The sequence below is a fragment of the Dryobates pubescens genome, chromosome 4 (genome assembly GCF_014839835.1).
Source record: "Dryobates pubescens isolate bDryPub1 chromosome 4, bDryPub1.pri, whole genome shotgun sequence".
Classification (NCBI taxonomy): Eukaryota; Metazoa; Chordata; class Aves; order Piciformes; family Picidae; genus Dryobates; species Dryobates pubescens.
Genome location: NC_071615.1, coordinates 33,072,744 through 33,097,725, shown reverse-complemented (window position 1 = coordinate 33,097,725; position 24,982 = coordinate 33,072,744). Strand labels below are relative to the sequence as shown.

The 24,982-nt window shown below is 50.0% G+C and overlaps 1 protein-coding gene across 1 annotated transcript in view; it reads left to right on the top strand.

The window, feature by feature from the left end:
- The window catches only part of SH3BP5 (SH3 domain binding protein 5), a 45,267-nt gene that overhangs the window by 18,584 nt on the left and 1,701 nt on the right, over window positions 1-24,982 (top strand). The window contains exons 4-8 of the mRNA XM_009908005.2: window positions 13,716-13,880; window positions 21,402-21,532; window positions 22,632-22,674; window positions 23,240-23,459; window positions 24,376-24,636. Coding sequence (XP_009906307.2) covers window positions 13,716-13,880; window positions 21,402-21,532; window positions 22,632-22,674; window positions 23,240-23,459; window positions 24,376-24,636 — 820 coding nt within the window. The remainder of the gene's footprint in view (window positions 1-13,715; window positions 13,881-21,401; window positions 21,533-22,631; window positions 22,675-23,239; window positions 23,460-24,375; window positions 24,637-24,982) is intronic.

The window sequence follows — 24,982 nt, the reverse complement described above, 5'->3', positions numbered from 1 at the left end:
AGCAAAGCCAAGCAGGGCCATTCATTTTGTTATGGGGGGTGAGGAGTCACTTCCTGGGCTTCCACCAGGGAGTCCACTGAGTTTCTGCAACCTGATTTCTGAAGTAGGATGCACTTTGGGTTAGATAAATAAAGTGTTTTACCACACTCCAAATCTGATGGGCAGTGCCTCTTGTGCTCTCACCACATTTACACACATGTGACTGAGACCCTGTGAGGTGTGTGTAGGAGTCACAGCCTGCCTTCAGGTACCTATGGCTCAGTGCCCCACTGCTGCCACACCAAGCTCATGTTCCAGGTGTTCTGTTTGCTCCACCTGAGTGCTTAAACCTGAAAGCTGTGTTTTAAGTCTTGCATTATGGTTCTGTTGCCTTTTCACAGAGTTAGAGAAGGAGTTGGAAGGGACCTCGTAAGATCATTGAGTCCAACCCCACTGCCAGGGCAGGGTCACCTAGAGCAGGTCACACAGGAACACATCCAGATAGGTTTTGAATGTCTCCACAACCTCTCTGGGCAGCCTGCTCCAGTGTTTTGTCACCCCCACAGTGGAAAAGTTTTCCCTTCTGTTCCCATGGTACCTCCTCTGCTCCAGCTTGCACCCATTACCTCTTGTCCTATCATTGGACATCTTTATGCCCTGCACATCTTTATCAACATGAATGAGGGCACCTCTCAGGCTCCTCTTCTCCAAGATAAAGAGCCCCAGCTCCCTCAGCCTGTCCTCACAGGCAGATGTTCAACTGCCTTCAGCATCTTGGTGGCTCTGTACTGGACTCTTTCAAGCAGTTCCCTGTCCTTCCTGAACTGAGGGGCCCTTCAGGTCAAAGTTGTGCCAAAACCTAGGGAGGTGTTCCTGGCTCTCCAGCTGAGCTTTGCCTGGCTTATTTGATGGTTGTTATTTATTTGCTTAAAGACCTCAGTTTTGTTTTTGGGTTGTGTCTCATTCAGCTGGCTGTGCAGGGTGGTGTTTGAGTGTCTCAGACAGGCTGTCTTTAAAGAGGACAGCTTCTCTGAGAAGGTGACAGATGTTGCTGCTCAGATATGGAAAGTTAGGCCAAAGATCTGCTCTGTGAAGGGAAGCTCCTGAACATGTTTATCTTGTCAACCCTGCTAACGCAAGACACTAGGTCAGTGTGGCTGGAGGCTTCTGCCCTCTTAATCCTGAGCAGCTGGATATCTGCCCCATGTTTGGGGACACCACAGCTGCTACTTCTCAGATGAGCTGGCAGAAATCCTTATCTGATTCATGTTTAGTGTTCCTCATTTCCTGCAGACTAGGTGGTAGCTCTAGCAAACCACCTGCAGATGCTAAGTTCACGGCACCTTGGGGTAGCAGGAACTGATTTTTAGCCACTTGGCCATTGAAATCCCTCTGTTGTTAAATTCTGTGTATCATAGAATGACCCAAGTGGGAAAGGACCTCCAAAGCTCATCCAGTCCAACCCCCCCTGCAGTCAGCAGGGACATCCTTCACTAGAGCAGATTGCTCAGAGGCCTGTCAAGCCTCACCTTGAATATCTCCTGGGATGTGGCTTCAACCACCTCCCTGGGCAACCTGTTCCAGTGGTCAACCATCCTCATTGTAGAGCACTTTTTCCTCACATCCAATCTAAATCTGCTCTGCTCTCATTTCAAATCACTGCCCCTCGCCCTGTCACTGCAGGCCTTTGCAAACAGCCCCTCTGCAGCCTTCAGGTACTGGAAGGCAGCTCTAAGGTCTTCCTGGAGCTGTCTCTTCTGCAGGCTGAACAACCCCAGCTCCCTCAGCCTATCCCCAGAGCAAAGGTGCTTCAGCCCCCAGTCATTTTCGTGGTCTCCTCTGGACCCGCTCCATCAGGTCCATGTCTTTCCTGTATAGAGTGCTCCAGAGCTGGACACAGCACTGCAGGTGAGGTCTCCTGAGAGCAGAGCACATGTTCTTGTGCCCCCTCAAAGCCAGACCACCACCTGTGTCTCTCTGTGCTTTCTGTGCCTTGGGCCACATGTCTAATTATTTGGGTTGGTATTCATCCATGCTACCTTTTAGTTCCATGTGAATACTGTTCCCTGGATGGGTGGTTAGTCTGTAGAAGCTATTGATGCAAAAGCTGTAATTGGTGTTCTGAGGGTGAGTAGAAGATGTGTCTTGGAGTGTTCCAGGTGTAAATATGTTAGCTGTGCACTCTGAATTAGAGGCTCTTCCCTCTAATGCTTTTCCTTCCAGAGGCAGAAGAAAGTCCTCTTTTCATCTGAGTGTGTTGAATCATTTAGCTAGAAGAAATGAAAAAGAATTACCTTCTTTTTTCTTTTGTGTCTCTTTCTCCCACTTTCTCCAACCCCATAAAGCTTCCAGCAGTTCTTAGCTCTTCTGGAGGATGCCAATAAAAAGCCAGCTGGCTGCTTAACCTCCTCTCCATTAATTGTCAAGCATGCAGTGACCTACTTATTTTGCCTATCCTTCAAGAAAGTTGTGTGGGATTTTTTTTTTTCCTTTTCTGTTGTGAAATACTCAAAGTGTTGTGCAAGGAGATGTTAAGTGGTTGAGTACTGAGGTAAGTTGGTGTAGAAATGTCCTCTACTCTTTGGAGTAACAAGGAGAGGGCTTGGGCAGGAGAGTTTGGGGGGAGGTTATCAGGTGTGTACTGATTGAGGCAGAAGAGGTACAGGTGAGCTGGCATTGTGCTTCCGGCTGCAGAAGCAGGTGCTGGAGCTGCTGGAAAGGGGTAAGCAGTTCTCAAAGGGTGCTGGGACATCAAATTAAGATGAATTCCTTTTTCTTCTGCTGGCATCTGAAGATTTGATTAACTTCATTTTGCTCCCTCTTCAATTTGGAAACCTCAAGAGAGTCAGATTGTGGCTTCCACTGTGCAGCTGGAGCACTTTGCATAGCTGTTGTCAAAAGGCAAACCTACAGCGTGTGGCAAGCCCCTGAGGGTTTAAAGGAAAGGTTGCCTTGCTTTGTTCTCTTGCTGTTTCTCCTCCTAATCTGTTCTGGCCCACCAGTAAAGGCTATTTCAAGAGACTGCAAGCCACAGACAGGATCATCTGTTAAAAATAGCAGCTCACATTTGAGCCAGGGTGGTTTGAGGTCAGGGTGGTACCCTGTGTACCTGCTCTGCATGGCGATTGCTCAGGGGTGGCTGCTGAAGGCAGCACAAATCTGACAGCTTCAGGGAAGTTGTTCAGCCACCACAATCTTCATGGTGCACAGGGGACTAAGTATGGGGAACTTGTTAGGATGTGATAAATGCTCATGCTGGGAGCTGCTGCTGAAACAAACCTGTGTGGATGCTGCCTTCTGGCTGTTTCATTATGACAGTGTGCATTTATGAGCTCTTGTCTGCTCTTGCTGGAAAAGATGATCTGAAGAGTCTAGTTCTCGGTAGCACATGTGGGAACAGCTCTGTGTTGACTCAGTTGCTGCAAGAAAAAATCCCTTAATTGCAGCAAACTTGCAGTTCTGCTGCTAGAAAATGCATTTTGCTGCCAGGATGTGGAAGGTATGTCCATCTCCAACTCTCTCTGCTGATGTGGCTCTGAGCAACCTGGTCTAGTGTGAGGTGTCCCTGCCCATGGCATGGGGGTTGGAACTAGATGATCCTTGAGGTGCCTTGCAGCCCTAACAATCCTATGATGCTATGTTTGGGTCTTTTCACTTGGCAGAGGGTACTGAAGTTTGCTCTTCAAGAGTCATAGAATCATATAATGGTCTGGGTTGGAAGGGCCCTCCAAAGCTCATCTAGTTCAGCCCCTTCTGCAGTCAGCAGGGGCATCCTCAACTAGAGCAGGTTGCCCAGAGCCTTGTTGAGCCTCACCTTGAATGCTTCCAGGCATGGGACCTCAAACACCTCCCTGGGCAACCTGTTGCAGTGTTCCAGCACCCTCATGGTGCAGAACTTGTCCCTCTGCTCTCATTTCAAACCATTGTCCCTCGTCCTGTCCCTGCAGGCCTTTGCAAACAGTCCCTCTGCAGCCTTCTTGTAGCCCCCTTCAGGTACTGGAAGGTCATTATTAGGTTTCCTCAGATTTTATTGCTGTGAAGTAGAACCAGAACTGTCTGTTCCTGCTGCTACATGGACTTAGCCCTCCATTTGTCCACCTCCACCACCTCCAACCTTTTCCTTTAAATGAAGCAGGCCTGTTGCTCACATGCATAATTCTACAAGGAGAGGTTGTGAAGGGTCAGGAGATTGCTTCTCTTCATCAAGCCCCTTAGGAAAATGACTTGCAAGTGGCTGTGAGCACGCTGGCAAAGACATACAAGGTCAGCCTGGGCTTTTCTTCCAGAGCATGTCCCTGCTGCTGAGGACTGGCAGTTACTGGTGGGTGTGAGGCTTTCTGGGGACAGGGAGGACATGTCCAGGACAGCCCTATCACTCAGGTGAAACTCCTACCCACCTGCCTCATGTTCTTGCAGAGCCCCTGCCAGCTCTCTGGAAACTTTTGCTCACTGACACTTGCTGCTTTGGTGGCAATTAGGTGAGACAAGGATCTGGTGTTTCTCCTGAATCTGCTGCCTCTCTTACGTGTTTAATGTTTATTATCTTGGATAATGAGCAGACTCCCCTAAGGCAGGAGGTGTGCATCTTGCAGCCTGTGTCTGTGGGAGTTTGGTCCTTGCCTCTGTGTTTGATTTCAGCAAAGGAGGCTGCTGCCAGGTGGGGATGAGTGTGTGGAGCCTCTGTAAACCTAGAACACAGCTGTAAACCCCAGACCCACCGAGTCTGCCTAAGCTCTCGGGGTGCCTGCTGGAGGAGAGGATTAGCTTGGCTTTTTTCTCTAAGATATTTTATCTTGGGGAAGAAAGTCTGGATGTGTTCTGTGGTCCCTTCTTTCAGAAGGCAGCAGCTTTATCATTTTGATCACAAACAAAGGCACAGCCAACAAGAGGAGGGCAGTGAGAGCCCATGAAAGCTGTGTCTGGATGGTGTTAGGATGATGAATTTGTCATAGTATGGTGCCAGCGGCTCGTTAATTAGTGTGAGTAGCCCCAAACTGACCAGTGTCTTGCAACAACCTCCTGGAAGACAAGGGAAGGCCAAAAAGCTTGGTGTAGTACCTCCTGTGCCTGAGTGAGCATTGCCTCTCTACCCCTGAGAGGAAAGGAGCTAAATCGATGTAAACCCAGAGAGGACTCCAGTAGGCTTCAAATGACAGAGTGCAGAGTGGTGGTGATCAGCTCAGGGGTGATGTTCTTGTCCTTGATTTGCAAGATCACAGAAATATTCAGGTTGAAAAAGACCCTCAGGATTACCAAGTCCAACCAATCCTTGTGCACAGTCTGGATGGGAGCCACCAGAGCGAAGTGAAGGGCTGGCAGCTGGTTATTTGGTGCAGACCAGGACTGATCTTGCCAGCATTTCAGGAAATGCTCTCTTTAGCTGTTAAGGGAGGTGGGATTCTGTCTGTGAGGAGACCCAACTGTGCTGCCTGTGCAGCAGAAGGAGCCAATGGAGGGAACTGCTGGTTGGTCCAGTCCAGGACTGATCTTGCCAGCATTTCAGGAAATGTTCTCTTTAGCTGTTAAGGGAGGTAGGAGTCTGTCTGTGAGGAGACCCAACTGTGCTGTCTGGGCAGCAGAAGGAGCCAATGGAGGGAACTGCTGGTTGTGCATTGAGCTTTCTGTCCCTTGGAGTAAGGTTTGTGATCCTGTCTGAAGGGAGTTAAACTTCTCACCTAACTTTAACACAGAGCTAGATGTCTCCCAGAACATGCTTTGTAGGTCTGCTCTTTGTTCCTGGGCCTTTTTATAGACTACAGGTTTGCCTGGGAGATCAAACAGAGGCAGGAGTCAGATCAGTTCTGTAACAAGCTGTAAGAAGGGGTGAGGTGGGTGCATGGATGGGGCCACAAAGCCCAGCACAAGAACGAGACATCTACTTGAAAGCAGAGACACTCAAAGCCTACCTGGCCCCCTTCCTGTGTGACCCTGCTCTGGCATGGGGGTTGAACCCCATGATCTCCAAAGCTCCCTTCCAACCCCCACCATTCAGATTCCACAGGCATTTCATTACTTAAGCAGCAGGGTGGAAATAGTCTGTGCTCCAAAAAGCTCTAGCATGGCTTATTTTCACCATCTCCCCTGCCCCTCCACCTTTTCCACCCAAACAAATCTGCAGACCTGCTTTTGAAAAAGCAAGATTTAAGTCATGTACAACTTTACAGTTTTTCAATAAACAGCTTAAAGAATACAAGGGTGTTACAGACTCTTGAGAGACTCTGCTGTCAGCAGTGCAATCATCACAGATTAACATATAGCTCCCAAAGCCTCGTGGATCTGCCAAAATGAGGTCACTCCTCAGCTTTTGGATCTTGTAAGTTATTTCTAAGCATCTGTACACAGCCTATAGCAAGAAGAGGTTTCTGGTTTATTACTGCCTCTCTGTTCTGATTTGGCTTGGAGTTCTTAGTCTGTGGGGAGAGGGGAAAGGAAGGTCATGGTCCTTAAATCAAGCAAACAAACCCCCACCTCCTAACCCCATCACTGGGTTGATCATTCCAGAAAACAAACTCCTGGCTCTGAGAATCTGCAGCATTGCTGCAAGTTTTTTGGCAGCAAGGTTCTTTTATCCTGAGAAACTCCAGGGAAAAAACCCCAACAAACAACTAGTGGTGGTGTTTGATAGAAATGCTGCTTGTACAGGGCCTCTGGAGGCCATCTGATCCCAACCTCCTGCTGAAAGCAGAACTGTCACCCTTGCAGGATTGCATCAGCCATGGCTTGAAAGCCCCCAGAGATGGAAGTTTGTTGCCTAAGTGACATGGCTGTGGGTCACAGAATAGAGAACACAGGAATTTACTGTTTGTAGGTAACCCCAAAGTGGGTTTTGGAGGAGCTGGGTTTCCGACCTGTGTTCTACACATGCTGCTTCAGCTGTTTTGTTCTGCTGTGTGAGGTGCACAAAGGATGTGAGCATGAATGAGAACACCTTGGAAAAACTTATCTTGCAGGCTCACCTTCAGCTTGCAAGCTCATCTTCATGCTGCCCTCCTGGTAAGAAAGACTTAAAACTGCAACCTGAACTCCCAAGCTGCTGCCTGGGGCTGATGCTTTATATTCTGTTGTCCAGTACTGCTGAGAAGCATTCTTTTGACTGTTGTCTTTGCTGGGGCTGCAGCTGTGCTGGTGTCAGGATTGTTGTTGAGCATTGTAGCATCCTTGTGTTGACATCTGGCCGCTGCTCTGGTTGCTGGCTGCCAGCTGCATTGAAAGGGGCTGAGGGAAACTGGAGCCAGAAGGGCAACACTCAGCAGCTCATTGATGTGGATGCTGCAGCAAGCACTGAACTCCTTCACTCTGCAGACCCTGAACTGTTGAGTCCGCTGCAGTGGTGGGCAAGGCAGGTGTGCTGTCATCAGGGAGCAGTGATCCTGCCATCCTCAGCCCTGCCAGAAGCTTGTGCAGGATGCTGTGATGCAGTTTGTGATCAGGGTGATCCCTGAAGACAGGCAGTGCCACCAGCTCTTGGGGGGGGAACTGATGGAGGGAAGCTCCTGTTAAAAACGTGTTCCCTGCTGGACTTCACATAAACTAACTGCAAGGGCATCGTGAAGAGCATGGTGAGGAGCCAGAGTGGAGACATCTGATGCTTGCTGCCTTCTGAAGAGTGCCTGAGACACAGTTAATTGTTATCTGTGTGGTGGTGAGCAAGTCTCTGCTAGCTGGTAGCAATTAAACCATTGTTTTAAAGGTTAGTGAGTGGGAGAGGCTGGTATCACATAGACAAACAAGTGCCTGTCCCAGCAGAGGCTCTGGGCAGCACGTGGTGTGCTGGTGTCCCGCTCTGAGCAGCTGCTGTGTTCCCCTCACTCCAGCTGGCACTGGCTTCACAAATGGGGGTTGTCCCTGCCTTTTACTGGCAGTAAGGCAGAGGAGCTAGCATGGTGAGTGCCATCCCTGTCAGCATGGTGTGAGTTGGGCTCACCTGGATAAATGAGAAGCCAGTGTTGAAAACAGTGGCTCTGCTGCCTGGGAAAGCTGCTGGTTGTGCTAGTGACATCCTGCCCAGGAATATATCTACACTTCTGACCTGGGCCCTGGCTGAAGGAGGCCTGGTCCCACAATATGTACCCTCTGCCTCTATTTCTGGCAGTCTGGCTTGGCTGCGAGCTGTGTGTCCCTGTGCTCACGGGGCAGAGGCTGGGCAGGGTCTGCCAGGGGGTGTTAAGTGTCAGCTAGCCTTGGAGGAATGCTGTGGCCATGAGGCACCAGTTTTGTGTCAGTGATACCCTGCAGCCCTGTATGACTAGGCAGGCAGAGCCAAAACCTGCAGATGAGATGAAATGAGGAAGAGGAGCATGTGTCTGGGTTGATGTTATCACAGAAGATGCCAGCTGTATGGGGTAGAGTGGGAAAAGGTCTCTGTTAGGTCAGCCTTTGAAGAGCTCTGGCTGTGAAGGGGAACTGGGGCAATAAAAGCTGTGTGGCCCAAACAGAGGATTCTATTTCCTAACTAAAGAGTACAGGTTTCCTGCTGTGGGAGTGACCAGGCAGCTGTACCTGCTGGCCTGAAAATCTGCCTGCATGCTGCTGCCCTTCCAGAGCCACTGTGCTTTGAAACAGACTCCTGGGTTTGTTTCCTCTGTTGCCTTGCCTCAGCCCAGCTTTGCTTCCATCCCTGTCTTTAGCTAACAACAGAACCCAGCTCTTGTGCAGGGCTCTCTGCTGCACAGGGCCCTGTGCAGACCGGGAGGACTAGGATTGCCCATGAGGATGCAGCTTTTATCCCCCTGGCATTTGCCAGGATGGGGCTGCTTCCAGCAGCACCTCAGCAGCTTGCAGTGGTGAACCCTGTCAGCCTCTCCTTGGTTTCACAGCACTGTTGGGTTTAGAAGATGACAGATTCCACAGGTCTCCATTTGCTTCTGTGGGTGCTGCTGCCTGTCACACCGGGAGCTGGCTGGGATCTCTGGGGCTGTGCATGTTGGAACTAGGGAGAGAGTGGTGGGTGAGCTGGGGAGAGGAGATGACCTGTGGGGAGGAGCAAAAGATGGATAGTGGCAACAAGAAAGTTCTTGGCCTTGAAGAAAGTCAGAGAGGAGGGGACTGAGTGGGTAGAGCAGGACTCCTGGGTGTGCTGCTTGCTGTAGGGAAAGGATTTACTGCTGTGGGATACCTGTCTGTAGCAGGGTGCTTGTGGCCTGTGGAATTGCAGAGCAGGGAGGAACACAACAGCAGGAGCTGGTGGCTGGTGTGTGACACATTGCTGTGACACTGGGATTCTCCTTAGCTGAGATCTCTGTGGCTGCTTAGTTGCCTTTCTCAAGGGGTCCTGCATTGTATTTTATTCTGATAGGAGAAGGGTCTGCTGTGATGAAGACATTCAGCTGATGTTTCATATGGTGAGGCATAAGGAGCTCCTTGTCTCTGTGGCAGTGGTTGCTGGGACACAGGTTACCCAGCTGCCAAGGCTTTCCCAAGGTTTCCTCATTTTCAGTAGGGAGTTTCACTGGCCTCCTCCTGACTTTTTTGAAAGTACACTCACATTTGTGTCAAGTAGGCTCCATCAAGCACCAGTTATATGGGTGGCAGGCAGAAAGCTGACATCCCACTTGCCTCCAGCCTCCCTTGGAGATTTTTGCCCTCATCCCCAGCACATTTTCCCTTGTGCTGTCCCAGGACTAAACCTCCTTCAACTCGAATAGCAGTTTGTGCTTGAAAGCAAAATAGCCTGGTTTGCAGCCATTCCTGGGAGTTCTGAATTCTGGTCTTTTGAGAGCAGCAGCCACTGTCTGAGATGCTGAGCTTCACAGGCTGTGTCAGGAGGTCAGATGGAGCCATGAGCTGTCGTTGTGCTCTCTGATTCTTAACAGCATGTGAGGAACATGGCTGCTCTCTCTTCCACCCTGAATGAGGGTTTGAAACCAAAAGCCTGTAAGCAGTCTGTCAGTGGTGGTGCATGACAGCTTGTATGTGCTGGAGGGAGTTCCAAATGAGGGCTAATTACTCCCTGGCTGCTTACTAAGAAGTGTTGGGGTGTCCTTTTTCGCACTGGCAAAACCACAACCTGGTGATGTTTCTCTGATGACTAAAGTATCGTTCTTTAGCCTGGTATTTGGCCTTTTGCTTTCCCAAGCTTTCAGCAAGTTGCTTAAAATAAGACTGTGAGCTACCTTCAGAAACCTGCTAAAGCTGACTTGTGGCTGGGACCAACTCTCCTGCTCAAACCACAAAGCATTTTGTGTCCCAGCCCTGTGTTTCCAAGCTGCCGTGGCAGAGCAGCGCGGGGCATGAGCCCCAACATGGCCAGAGTTATGGGCTGCCTATTGACAGCTTCAGCTCTTCATGTCCTGCAGGTCCAGGTGCAAGCAGGAATCGAGCTGAATTCTAAATTTAGCTTCTGGTTTCCTTATCACATAGAACATTTTCCTGCTGCGCAGCCAACTGTGGCTTCATCAGATGAGCTACTAGCAGGGCAAACTAACACTGAGTGTTGCTTTCCACAGGGATTTACTAACTTCACTCTGAATGGTCTGCAGACTTTTTGCTGGCTTACCTGCGTTGATTCCTGACCTGTGAATCTGGGCCAGCAGAAACATTGAAGTGCTGATGCAGTCAGGGTGAGGAAACTGCGTTTCTCCAACACTTGTATTTCCCCTGGGCTCTGCTCTGAACCCACATTGCAAAAGGAGTCCCGGGCTGGTGTGGTCATGCCTGGGCTAGCAGTAGGTCACCAGGCTGTTTGCCTGTCTGTAAGCTGGTTTTTGCATGGATGGGCTTGCTCCTGGTGGGGCAGTCATGGAGCTGAAGCTTGCACTGGGGCTGGGCTTTGACAGCCTTACTGACTCTGAGTTCCTGGGACCTGGATCCCTCTCACAGGTCGTGCCATGAAAATCAGCCCTGCTCTTCCTCCCAGCATCTTCAGCTTGGTGCAGGTTCCTGTTGGAGTCTTGCATTTTATTTCACTCTTCAAAATCCCATCTCAAGGTATTTTTGTGGAAAACTTTTGGCCTTTGGTTTCATTTGATCCCTTTTCTAGCATTGGGCAAACACTAGAAGTTAAAAAAAATGTTGTGAATGCTCATAGGGTTCAGCAGAGGCCAAGATTCAGGCTCCATGCTGTGCCCTTTGCTGGCAGCTCAGGTTGAGCTTAGTTTGAAGATCTTCAGGTGACTTCCCTGCTGTCTGTGGGTACCATGGCTTGGGTTAGTTAGTGGTTAAATTCAAATAGTCTTTAATCAGGTTTGTCCTGAATGTATGACATATGTTTAATACATTTAGACTGGTGGGTGGTGATTGGGGTGCAACCATTCTTACAGAGACTGGGATGCTGTTCCCCCACTGATGTGGACCCAGAGAGCTCCCTGTGCTTTGGGGTGTACCTGGAATTTTAACCCTTCAGCGCCCTGGCTCTTCACAAGGCTTTAGCAGAGTGAGGTTGTGTCACCTGCCTGAACACAACAGAGGGCATGGTTAGAGAATGTCTCTTCTGTGGAAAACACCAGCAGCCACTTCAGAAGGAAGTGCAGCAAGGACCTTGGGTGGAAGGAAATAACTGCACTGGTTGTGATGACTTTGATTTCCCTCCCCAGGCAGTAGCTGAAGGACCTCTGACACACAGCTCCTGTTTTTTCCACTGGTACTTTGGGGTGAAGTACCTTTTGGTGACAGGGGGAAGGAAGGAAGAAGAGCTCACTGCTATTTGTGGTGGGTTGAAGTTTCCCCCAGCATTAACTGAAGGTCGTTGTTAGGGAAACTTAGTGGACTTGATTTCCTTTTGAGCCTTGTGTTTAAATTAGGAGTCTGTCTCCCCTGCCAGAAGGCAAGAAGGGAAGGACTTTCTCCATTACCTTTACCAATAACTGTGCTGTCTCAGGTGGGAAGGTATTTGATACAGGTGGTGCTGGCTCTTTGCTGGAAAAAAATCACCATTGCTCCACTTTGAGGTTGGTGGTGACAGGTTGGACTCAATCATCTTTGAGGTCTCTTCCAACCTTGGTGATACTGTGATACTTATTTCCCATTTTATATCAGGGATTTTTAACCACTTCCCAAATGCCCACCATTGCTTCACACTAAACCCTCTCCCTTTCTTTCTAAGACTTCCATCTTCTTCAGTTTAGTGTTCTGTGTGTCAGAGTCCTTTCTGCTGTTGCAGTCTCACCCTCCTTCTCTGTGTGCCATGACATGTACAGTTTTATTCATCATTCTGTTCTGTCAGTCATGTCAGGTCAAAGACATCTCCCAGAGGAATATACTGGGTAATTCCAGTTTATTTTTAAAGAATCATTGAAGTGTAAATAGAGTCTTCACAGTGCTGGATGGTCAATTAAATGTGAATGTGAAGCTTACAATTTGAAGAGTGGTGTTTCAGCTCCAAAATACTCCTTTTAAGTGAAGTTGATGAAACAGGTTATGTAGAAAAGCTCAGGTAGCGGCTGTGAGCTAAACAAGGTATTTGTGCATTGACCTCAAAGGGGCTCTGGAGCAGTAAAGTGCTGATAAAGTTAAGAGACAGCAAATGAACAGAAATTAAGTGTTTCTGAAGGAAAACCATGTGAAAGGCACATTTTTGAAAGCCTGTGTTTTGGAACTGCCAGTCCTTCAGTGATGACTAGTGAAAGGGAGGACAGTACCTTATTGAAACACCCAACCCAGCCCCAGCCAACACCACTCCACTGGTTATGGAGATTCTTTGTTGCAGTCACCTATTTCTAACACTGGAGTCTTATCACTGGTGCTGAAGGGCAGCACTGCAGGCTGCTGGGCTGTGGGGTGGCACTGCTGAACCCTGCAGCATGACCCCGCTTTGCTGGCTGCAATCCCTGCTTGGGCTGAACAGGCCAGGGCTCGCTGCTCCCTTCGGGACCCGGGGGGCTGGAGCTGGCTCCAGCCTGCAAGAGGGAACTGCTCAGAAGGATTTGGGTAGCCTTGTTCGAACCTTCAGGAGAGCTGAAGGTGGTCTGTAATGCAGTGCCTCAGAGAATTGGTTTTGGTTCAGAAGAATAGAGATCACATCTCAGTGATGAGATGGTTTCTAAGCTATGCTTGCTTTGCTGGCAAGGGCACGTGTTGTTTGGAGGAGTCTTGTCTCACAGCAAGACCCATGTGGTTCACCAAAAGATTTCTCCCCTGCTTCCATGTAGGCAGTGGAAAGTGCTGCCTTCAAGCACAGACTTTGTGTTACTTTGGTGAAAAAAGCAGCAGTTTGCAAAGGACATAGCAGGGCCTTCACCTGTGTTTTACATGCGTGGTGAATGCCCGTGGTCACCTTTGTGTCTGTCTTCTGCGGACTTGCTGCACCAGCTGAATCCCAGCTGTAGCAAAGCAGGAGAACATCTACAGAACTGGCAACCACCCCCTCAGTGCTTTATAGCAATGTAATACTTCCAAAACGTTTCCTCAGGGTGATTAATGCTGCACTGGATCAAAATGCATCCTGACTAAACTCAGGAGTGCCATTCCCAGTGTATTCCTGACATGCTACAGGTTTGTTTATCACCTTTTCCCTTCTTATGTTTCTTGGCGATGAAGCCTCCATCATGTCTCTGAGCCAGGTGCTCCTGTGTAGGCCATCAGCTGTGTGCTTTTTGACTGAACACCGTGAGACAGCTCTCTGCAAATGACCTGCCTGGGTGGGAGCTGCTGTCTTAGCAGAGCTTGCTCCAGTGAGGAGTGAAAAGCTGGGAAGCAGTAACTCCGGTGCAGCCTTGTTCAAATCGCAAGGTTAGCGTGGCAGGTGTCCTAAGCACGACTGTGAGGGGTCCTTTCATCTCATCCCAACTTCTGTCTTGCAGGCCCAGCTGGAAGCTCAGAGGGCGACTCAGGATTTCCAGAGGGCCACTGAAGTGCTGCGAGCTGCAAAAGAGACCATCTCCCTCGCCGAGCAGAGGCTGCTGGAAGATGACAAACGCCAGTTTGACTCTGCCTGGCAGGAGATGCTCAACCATGCTACTCAGAGGGTAGGTACAAGCTTGCCCCAACATCTGTTTTCCCCATTTTTTGTGTTCTCCTGTGGTGTATAAGGCTTAGATTCTGAAAGGCCAGACTTTTTGTATTGATCCAGTTACAGGACATGTAGGAGATGGAGACAGAGAAAGCTCTGAGGGCTAAGGTTAAAGGGCTTGGGCCTGGGGCTGCTGTTGGGACAATGCTAGTTGTGGCTGGCTGTGCTAGCAGCTAGTGGGCTAGCTCTCTAAAGAAAAAAGCAACTTACCTTCTGTATAATAGGGATAAACAATGTCTTAAGGCCTGTCTGCATCTGGAGTGATGCCAGGGTAGTTGCAAAGGGATGGCTGTTCCCGAATGCAGACGTTGTGGAAACTCTTACTCTGGAAAACAGGGACATGTTCCAGTCTCAATCCACCTGTCCTTAGTGTGGAGTAAGCTGAGCAAAGCTCTGGAAACAGGTTTGAATGTGCAATTGCCCAAGAAGGCGTTGCCTTTGAAACTAGCACACAGCTCTCTCCTGAATTAACTTCCAGATTTAGACAAGGCCTTAGCACCTCCTTTGTAAAGTCTTTTTAAGCCTACAGAAGAGGTGTACCACCTGACAGTGAAAGGCAGGATTCATTGTAGCAGCTCTCCAGGAGAATTTTCCTGTCATTTGCTGTGCCTTCCCCCCTGCTTATTAAAAATCCCCAAGAGGCAGAAAAAAGGTGTGTGGGTTTTTGTTGTTGTCGGTTTAGTTTGGTTTGTTTATTTAACATGGAAGAACCAAACCTCAAAGTTAAACCCCTTTGATCTGTCAGAGTTCCCTTGGTATGCCAGAGAAGCTGAAGGTGCTGTTTCAGAGATGCTGTTGGGCCACACAATGTTGATGTTGTCCTGCAGCCCTCAGTGCAGAAGTTTCTGGGTTATAAGAAGGCCTCTGTTTCGGAGGGATTTGTGCAAACCAGCTGGAGAAAGAGGGAGCAGAAAGGATGTTGGCTGTGTGCAGGGGAGAGATGGAGAAGCTGGTCTGTATTTAAAAAAGGAAAACAAGCCCCAGGGTGTTGTTGGTGTTATTGCCCCTGTCCTGCTCACAGCTCTGGTAGCCTGTGTGCTCCTGAAGGGAGCCTGAGCGCCAGCACACCAGCAGCTGTGCTGTTCCTGTCACACCTGTTCAGTGCCAGCAAAGCCCAGAAAAGCAGGCACAGCTTTGGAGCCTCAGAATAGGTAGGTGAGAAAACTGGAGGCATCTAAGGGGTTGCTTAGTGCCCCAGACTGTGAAGCTGCTGAGGTCTGGTGGGGAGCGACAGCAACCACGGATCAGCTGCCTCTCTCTAGCTGGCATAAGGAAAAGCTGAGCTGGGGTGGGTGGGAAAGAATTGCTAGCAATCTGGAGAATTCAAATGAATTCCTCTTTGCTTTGGATATTTGAAAGGGATCTTTGTATCCTCCTACAACCCTGACAGTCTGCAAGAGGAGGACACCTGAGATGGGCAAAGCCAGTGATTGAGAGCAGGAGATGGTTGGCTGGCCACGTTTGTTGGAGTCATGCTGGTGGTGTTGGTGTGTGTCATTGCTGAGAGCAGAGTATCTGCTTGCCAGGAGGCTGATTCACACCACACTGTCTCTGCTGGTTCCAGCTGAACAGTGGATGGAGCCCTTAGGATTATTTACTGTGGTTATGACATCATCTGGGCACAGACTGGATTGGATAGAGCAGCTGATGGCTCCTTGAATGCAAAGCATGTTATCCAGCTCTTCCAGAAGGCACCTATCCACACCTATCCAGGGCACCTGAAGTTTGCTTTGTGATTTTTCTTGGCTATGGTGGAGGTTTTGAGGCTAGGGCTGGAGCCAAGAAGGATGGAAATGCTGCTGGGAGTCCTGACTGAATAGGCCCAGTGTGTGCTTGGTGGGACTCTGGAGCTTCTTTAGAAGCAGAGTGAATACCTGCTGGGTTCAGGGCATGCAAGTAGTGCAGTGCTTAGAATCATGGAATCATAAAATGGCTCAAGTTGGAAGGGACCTCAGAGCTCATCTCATCCAATCTGGCCTTCAACACCCCCAGGGAGGAGGCAGCCACAGCCTCCCTGGGCAGCCTATTCCAGAGTCTCACCACCCTCCTACTGAAGAACTTCTTCCTCACATCCAGTCTAACCCTGTTCTGCCTCAGCTTCAAACCATTCCCCCTTGTCCTGTCTCTAGACACCCTCAGGAAAAGTCCCTCTGCAGCCTTCCTATAGGATCCCTTCAGGTACTGGCAGGTAGCTCTAAGGTCCCCCTGGAGTCTTCTCCAGGCTGAACAACCCCAGCTCCCTCAGCCTGTCCTTAGTGTTGGGTGAGGTAAATGGAGTAACTGAATAACTCTGCTCTCAAGGAACAGAACTCATCATGATTCCCTACCGAGCTGTGAAAGAATACAGGTGAGAGGATGGCATCTACGAGAGCAAGAGCTGTCTTTGACTGACACAGTGTTGCTGAGAGCTCAGACAGGTAGCTTGTAATTACATGAGGAATTGCTGAGAGGAAAAAGCCCTACCTGAGGGTTAAGAAGCAGAATTCCTCCACTTCCACCTTTAGAACCACTCCTGGAGAATTGTTTTGCATTCTAGGGGTTTCAGTTTGCCAGCTTTTTGTGTTTCTGAGTGACAGCTTTGCTGGGCAGGGAACAGTCCTGCACTGGGCCTGGTACTGCAGGGAATCAGACATGGCCAAGGCCTCTGTGCCAGCTGTTGGGAGTGGGCTGTGGACTCATTTGTTGCTCTGCTGACAGGAATGTTGTGCGAGAACAATTTGGTTTTATTTGCTGTTTTTAGGCAGAGGGAGAAGACTGTTGAATAGATCTGGAATTTGGAACCAAACCTGAGCCCTGTAGCAGTAGGTAGCCGGCAAGCAGTGCAAACATAAAGGAAAAGGGCAGGCAAGGAACAAAGGAGACACTTGTGTTCTGTACAGGTGTGGATGGAAACACTGCCAGCTTGCTGCTGCACTTGACCCAGTGGATGTGGACAGAGACTCAGGCTTCTAACAGGAAGCATTCCCTGGGAGGAAATGGAGATAAGGGTTGCATGTTGTAATTGCTTTGTGATTTCATTGTAGCTTGAAAAGCTGTTCAGGCTGTTTTCAATGTGCCAGGCTGATGGCTTACTGTAAACAAGGCTTTGTAGTCAGAGAATGAAATGGATGAGAAATGGGGGAGCTGCTGAAACTTTGCTTATCCTGGGTGGGCTGGAGGTATGGCACATGGCAGATGTTTCACTTGGCAAGGCAGGCAGGAGCAGCATGGCTGGGCACAGGGAGGCCAGGCTGGCGCTCAGCAGCTTTGCCCTTTCAGTGTGAGCTGTCTCCAGAGTTAGAATACATAGAATACATAGAATAAACCAGGTTGGAAGAGACCTTCAAGATCATCGTGTCCAACCCATCAACCAATCCAACACCACCCAAACAACTAACCTACGGCACCAAGCACCCCATCAAGTCTCCTCCTGAAAACCTCCAGTGATGGCGATTCCACCACCTCCCCAGGCAGCCCATTCCAATGGGCAATCACTCTTTCTGTATAGAACTTTTTTCTAACATCCAGCCTGAACCTCCCCTGGCACAGCCTGAGCCTGGGCAGGAGCTGCGTGCCTGCCTATGCAGACCTAGGAATCCCTTTCATGTCTGTGCTCAAGCTGTGAGCTGACCTCAGTGAAGCACAGGGTTGTGGTGCAATGCCACAAGTCAGGCAGCTGCTTCATCTGCTTCTGCTCTTCACCTGAGCTGTGTTTTCAGGTAAAGTCCTGTGTTTTATTTCTGGGTGTCCATTTATTCACAGACAGGCTGGGGTTTAGCTCATCTGTTTCAGGTGTCTAGAACACTATTTTGTACATCCCAGTGACTTGCCTAAACTTCCACTTTAGTCAGAGGAGGTCTGGTCAAGAAATTAATGATGTCTGGAGAACAGTTCATGTGACCAGAAGAGCAGGAGCTGCTTTGGGAAGATGAAGTGGGGTGCTGGTGGGGGAGCAGGTTTTGTTGTTGCTCCTCTTTGTATCATAGAATCAACCAGGTTGGAAAAGACCTCAAGAGATCATCAAGTCCAACCTATTACCTAATACCTAACACCTCATGACTAACTAATCCCTGGCTTCAAATGCCACATCCAATCCTTTTTTGAACACCTCCGGGGATGGGGACTCCACCACCTCCCTGGGCAGCACATCCCAATGGCCAATCTCTCTTTCTGTGAAGAACTTTCTCCTCACCTCAAGCCTAAACCTCCCCTGGCGCAGCTTGAGACTGTGTCCTCTTGTTCTGGTGCTGGTTGCCTGGGAGAAGAGACCAAGCCCCACCTGGCTACAACCTCCCTTCAGGGAGTTGTAGACAGCAATAAAGTCTCCCCTGAGCCTCCTCTTCTCCAGGCTAAGCAACCCCAGCTCCCTCAGCCTCTCCTCATAGGGCTGTGCTCCAGACCCCTCCCCAGCTTTGTTGCCCTTCTCTGGACACATTCCAGCAACTCAACATCTTTCCTGAACTGAGGAGCCCAGAACTGGACACAGGACTCAAGGTGTGGCCTAACCAGTGCTGAGTCCAGGGGCAGAATGACTTCCCTGCTCCTGCTGGCCACACTGTTCCTGATGCAGGCAAGGATGCCACTGGCCTTCTTGGCCACCTGGGCACACTGCTGGCTTGTGTTCAGCCAGCTGTCAACCAGCACCCCCAGGTCCTTTTCTGCCTGTCCCTAGCTGCTGATGCAATCTGCAGTCCTAAAAAGGTTCTGCTTTTACACTCATTCCTGAGGTATGTTCAGTTCATAAATTCTGGCAAGGAGAAGAATTTTTTTGGCTCTTGATCGTGAGGCCTTTTGAAAAGGAAGGGCTGAGGGGAGAGGGAGGAGGGAGGCGGCATGCTCCCCCTTGCTTTAATTTGGCTTGTGAAACTCCCTTTGCTATTACACCATAAAGTACCATCTGTCAGTGTAAAATGCCTGGGTACCTTGGTGCTGTAGGGAGGAGAAACACTTCCTGCAGATAGAAATGCCTGGAGAAACAGGGTGGGGGGAGAGTCTCTGAAAGAAACAGTAAAAGTACTCATGGCCTTCCCTGCCCTAAAGACATTCACCCTGGAAAGGCAGGGCTTAAAAGCAGTCCCTTGCATCCTTGATTGTCTCCTCCTGGTTTACTGACCTCTTATCTCTTCTATTTCCCATTCTTCCCCTAGAAGACCCTTCCATTTGAGTTTGTGAGAAAGAAACAGGTGTGCTTAGGAGCACCACGAGGGCAAGGTTGGTGGTAGAAGCACGGTGCCTTTTCCTAGCCAAAATGGCCTCTTGGGTGACTGTGACCAAAACCTTGTTTACAGGTCCATAGGAGACTGTTTTTTCCCCATCTGATAAAAGTGCTTCTTTCTCAGACACGCCTGGTCCTTCTTCTAAGGCAAGGGTTTCCCCTAGCTGGTCTGACACTGAACCTCCCAGATACAGAGGAGGTTTGTGGTCCGTTTCTGTCCACCCGCCCTGGTGGAGAGCTGCTCTATTTCCAGGCCATCTGGCTTCTGTGGAGGAGCTTTGTTTCTTCTGCTCTGAAGAAAACGTTTAAACACATCTTGTCAGGTGATGGATCTCCACAGAGATACCTCACAGTCTTCAGAGTACTGTCCTCAGCCTCATGTGTGCACCTTGAGCTGCTGTCCTGGGGGAAGGGGCCAGGCTGTCCCTGGTCTCTCTGCAGGCTCCTGTGGGTGATGACAGAATGTCCAGAGATGAACAAGGGAGCATGGGGAGATGGTTTTCCCTGCATCACTGATTCCTCACAGGATGCAGCACACATGGGTGTGTCTGGCTGGCAGCGAACTCCCTGTTTTGTCAGACATTCTGAGGTGTAGGCAAGCTGTCATCCTCCAACGCCAGCCCTACAGGGTTCGGCATTCCTGCAGTGTTTGGTATGTACCAAATCAACATAACACTGGACACCTAACCTGCTTTGTGACCCTGATGCTGGTACTGGTTGTCATGAGGTTCATCCCAGAGATCAAAGCTGATGCTAGAATGGATGGTGAGGAGCTGAGGTTTAACTGAGCCTTGGTAAATTCCAGCTGCTCCGTTCTTTTGTAGCTTCCAGCATCTTTAAATTGCATTTTGCTGCCACACTGCAAAGAAGGCAAACCAGACTCTGCAGTCTTTGGAGGCTGTGTCTTCATTTAAGACATTTCCAGGCCAAAACCAGCCTTCCCTGACATATTTCACCAGGGAAAGTCATGGCATCAACCCAACTTCCCAACAGCTGCTCAAGAGAAGAGACTGCAGCTTGCTTTCAGGATGCAGAGGAATCTGCTATGAATCTGACAGAAACTTTTTCTGACCTTTCTTTTTAAGTGAATTTAATATATAAAATAGCTGAAGGGTGTTGGAGCTGACTGTATTGTCTGTATCTGATGAAAAGACTCTTTGGAAACCTTTCCTTCTCATAGTTTAAAGTCCTGTAGTAGCTTCCTTAAGTGATGTGTGTGCAGGTGAGCAAAATGTTGCCTCCAGTTGTGGCAGCAAGAGCCTCTGGGTGATGCCTGCTGCCTCCTCATTGCCAGACCAATGACAAAGGCTTTTCTTACTTCCCTGACCACAAGTGCATTAAAGAAAACAGACCTTCTGATATTTTAAATCTGCACAATAGAGGTTCCCTGGGTGGAATTGCTGGTGAAGTGTGACTGTGGGTTAGCAGCAGAGCAGCCAAGGGAGGGACCTTCGCTTTTCCTGTTGCTTTTGTAGACTCCTGCTGGCTGCGGAATGCTAGGGCACTGAGTACTTGTTTACAGAGCTTTGGAGAAATGGTTGCTTGCAGGATTTGCCAGCTTGGGTGCAGGCCTGCAGCCCAACAGGCCAGGGAGGCCTGGGCTGGCCATGGAGAGCAGCTGAGTGCTTGTCCTGGGGGAGCAGCCTCTCTGTGGCCGGACAGTGGCTGGGCTCCATGGAGCTTCCCCACCCGTCTATCCAGGCTGTCAGCTCGGCCTGAACCTCTGCTTTCAGTGTCAGAACTGGGGCTTGAGGCTGCTCAGCTGTTGAGGAGAGAAGCCAGCTTCCTCCAGCTGTTCCCTTGCAGCCCAAGGCATTCTGTGCTTCCCTGATTCCTGGCCTCCCACTGCTGCCCCTAGATCTCAGCCCTTGCAGAGTGGTGGGGCTGCAGTGGGGAGCTGGGCAGCCTGGCAGCTGGGAGAGGGAACAGAAAGAAGCTGCTCACTGTAACTGGGAGATATCTCCTAGTGCTGCTTTGCTCCTAGGTATTTAAAAGGGTTAAAAATGGGTGATCCCCAAACTTGAGGCTCTTCTGAGCTTCCTGTAAGAGAGACCATGCAAGAACATGCAGCACCTCTGTCACAGCTAACAGTGTGTGCAAATCCAACACACTGCTGCTCCTCTCAGCAGCAACTCTTAAGTAGGATCTTTGAAGGTATTATTTTCTATACCCACACTTTTCTGACAGGAGCTGATTGGACAGATTCTGAAGATGCTGTTAATTGAAATGATAAGAAATGGGTCGTTGTGTCTTGCCACTCAACCTGTATTTTCCCTCTTGAAGGTCATGGAGGCGGAACAGACCAAAACGAGAAGTGAGCTGGTTCACAAGGAGACAGCAGCCAAATACAATGCTGCCATGGGCAGGATGAAGCAGCTGGAGAAGAAGCTGAAAAGAGCCATCAATAAGTCCAAGTATGTTTTATGTTTGGAGATGAGTGTAGTGGTGAGGTGAGAAATGCTGCTTCTGGGGGCTTCCAGGCTTGTGGAAGTGTTACCTCTGCAGGTAACACAGGTACCTCTGTACCTCTGCCTTTGGGCTCCTGCCTGCCTGTGACCGCCTCACAGCAAAGCTGGTGATGATATCTGTCCTTGTGTTTGTCCCAAGTGTCTTTTGAAGCACCTAACTTGATAGACAGCTGAGCTAAATGGGCTGGGAAACCTTTTCTGGTCCCTTTTTTTTACTCTTGACCTTTTTGGTGATGTGTGACTTAAGAAACAGGCTGGTGGGATTCACACAGTTGTTCCCTCCAGAAGCACAGAGCTCCATGTGAAGGTTCTGCAGCACAGGGATTGTTTGCAGTTGAATTCTTATTTTTAGTGAGGAGAGGAACAAAGCAAGGGGCAGAAACCCCAAAGGGTGAGACTGTACCAGCAGCCTGCTGTATGCCAGGCTTGCTTCCTTCCTGTTGAGGGCTGCTGCTGGGACAGGAGCACACTTCAAAGAGCAGACCTGAACAGCAAGCCAGCAAGTGTCCTCAGTAAGGCATCTGCATCTGATGTGTTCTGCTGCAGAAACAGCTCTTTGCTCACAGCCTGGTTAAAATGTTGGCCCTGTTTGTAACCAGTTCTTAATTCTCTTTCTATTTCACAGTTGCTTTCTCTAAGTTTCCAGACTGTAGCTGGTCTGAACAATCTGTTTGCTGTGTTTAGCTTTTAATCCTCCCATCTCAAAATGAGTTTTTGGTGAAATTGGTCAATGTGTGCTGAGGGCTCCACAGTTAGATGGACACAGAGGGGATCCTGTGCCTGGAGCTGGAAGTGGTGGGTGAATCTTTGCCTGAGGGAATGATGCTGTCAGCTCCAAACCCCAGAATGATGCAGTTTGTATTTAGGGTGAAAAGCCCACTAGAAATGGATGTATGGAGGGGAAAGGAGAGCCACCAAGAGCACACCTGGGTATTCTCTCATCTGGACAGCAGGCTCTGGGCCTTGCAGTGAAACACAAAACCCCCTCCCCAGTGCCCCACTCCGGTCCCAGTGTTGTAAACAACTGTTTCTTGTTTCTCCACAGACCTTACTTTGAACTCAAGGCCAAGTACTATGTCCAGCTAGAGGTAGGCATGGAGCTGAGAGCCACCTGAAACTCTGCTGCTTGCAATAAATGCTGGAATTGCATCCAGAGTGCTCCAACACCTGTTGTGTTTCTGTGCAAAACTGATTCACAACCTCTGGAGCAATTTGCTAAGCACCTTGTAAAGCTAAAAGGCTGAGGCTTTGTTTCCTGGTGTGAAAGAAGAGTGTTTGAAGCCTGATGCTACAATGAGCCAGCATTATGTGGCTGCCCTTGCTTCTTGTAGTTGGGAATCTCTGGGGTTTGTTTCTGCTTTTTGGTTTGAGGCTTTCTCCTGTGCTTTATGCATCAGATGTTAAGGAGAGGACCTGCATGCTAACAACAGGAGACCCTGATCAGTGCTCAGCTGGGGCCATAGCCATGCTCCAGGGGCAGTGCAAGCCCTGGCTCCTGTGCTTTGCCCTGCTGCCATCTCCTTCAAGTGCCACTGCTTGAATTCTGAGCTCTCCCAGCACCCACCTAGCAGTCCTGGCTCGTGGTGGCCTGTCTGTGCAGTGCTGAGTCACAGGGACACACAGAGCATGTCTAATGCCTGTCTTCCTTGCTAGCAACTGAAGAAAACGGTGGATGACCTGCAGGCAAAGCTGGCCCTGGCCAAGGGAGAGTACAAGACTGCCTTGAAAAACCTGGAGATGATCTCAGATGAGATCCACGAGAGGAGACGCTCTGCCGCCATGGGGCCCCGGGGCTGTGGCGTGGGTGCTGAAGGCAGCAACGCCTCTGTGGAAGACCTGGCAGTGAGCAAACCAGAGTCAGACACCATCTCTAGTGAGTACAGAGTCCTGCTGGGGCCCAGTGGCATCCTGAGAAAGGCTGGCCTGAGGGGTGCTCTGCAGCTTCTGCAGCCTGAAGTGTGCTGGGTGCTGTGAGACTGAGGCTCACCTGTACTGCTCGGCACAGGAGCTGGTTGTTTAGTAGGGGACAGGGGAATGAGCTGGAGTGCAGCAGCTGTCCCCTTAGCATCACTCAGGTTGCTGTGTGAAAGGAGCAAAATGAATGCACTTCAAAGCCTGCCTCTGTCCCCATCCCACAGGCAGCAATGATTGAAAAAATGTTAAACTTCAGCAGAAACTGCACCCCTGCATGGTACAAAATGGAACCTTTTTAATGGATTCCTCCTCCTGTTGCTAACAAAGAGCATGCAGCTCCTTCTAGGCAGACAGTGGAATTAGTTTGCTTTGATTAGAATCCAGGCTTGAGTGAAGATGAGCAGGGTAATTTATCTGGGGGTGTGAGGGGTGTGGCACTTTTGATTTGGTGTCATTTGGTGAGGCTTATCCAAAAAGACATCTTGGGGTTCACATTGGATTTTAACTGTGAAGGTGGGAGGAGAGGTGGGAGCAATGTGCTTTTTAATTAATGCCTGGAATAACCAGGAGCCTGGGCTGGGATCAGGATGCTGCAGACTGAGGTGGGCTCAAATCGAGAGAACAAAACACCAGCTGGGCAGAGGGGCAGCAGGAACAGTGAGGACCTAAAGAACATCTTGGAGCATGGAGGAGAAGCAGCAGCAGGTGGTGCAGAGCTGGTCTTGCAGGGCATATGTCTTGCAGGCTGGCAAGTGTACTCTTCCTCAAAGCAGAGTGTGGTGCTGGTGAAATGCTGGGGCAAGGCTTGGCAGAGGGGACAGGGAAGGAGAGGAGCGGCCGGGCTTTGCTAACCGGAGCATTCCTGATCCTTGCAGTGGCTTCGGAGGTGTTTGAGGATGACAACGGCAGCAGCCTGGTATCTGAAGAAGACTCAGAGACTCAGTCAGTGTCCAGCTTCAGCTCTGGCCCCACGAGCCCCTGCGAGGTGCCCGCTCAGTTCCCTCCTGCCACACGACCCGGCAGCCTGGAGCTGCCCAGCCCCGTGTCCCTCTCCGAGTTCGGGGCCATCTTCCCGGTGCTGGGGCCCCGCAGCGAGTGCAGCGGCGCCTCCTCCCCCGAGTGCGAGGCCGAGCGAGGTAGGCAGGGCTTGGCTGGGCTGCCCCGGGCTGATGCTTCCCAGCTTCAGAAAGCGAGCAGGGAAACCTCCTCGGATGCCCTGGGCTCGGTACCAGCTCCCTGAGCTCCGACCTGCTGGGGCATCGTGGGAGGGCAGCTCCTGGGAGCTTGTGCCCTACAGATGGCATCTGACATGGTTTAATTCTGCTGCTGGCTGGGAGGCTCCCCAGCTCTGGCTGTGCAGAGGCTTGGGGTTCTGATGGTGCATTTCTGTCGAGGACAATCTGCATTTAATTGTTTGTTGATTACTGCCCTGCTTGCTGAAAATCAGAGAATTTCTAAGGCTGTTTCCAGGGGAAATAGAAA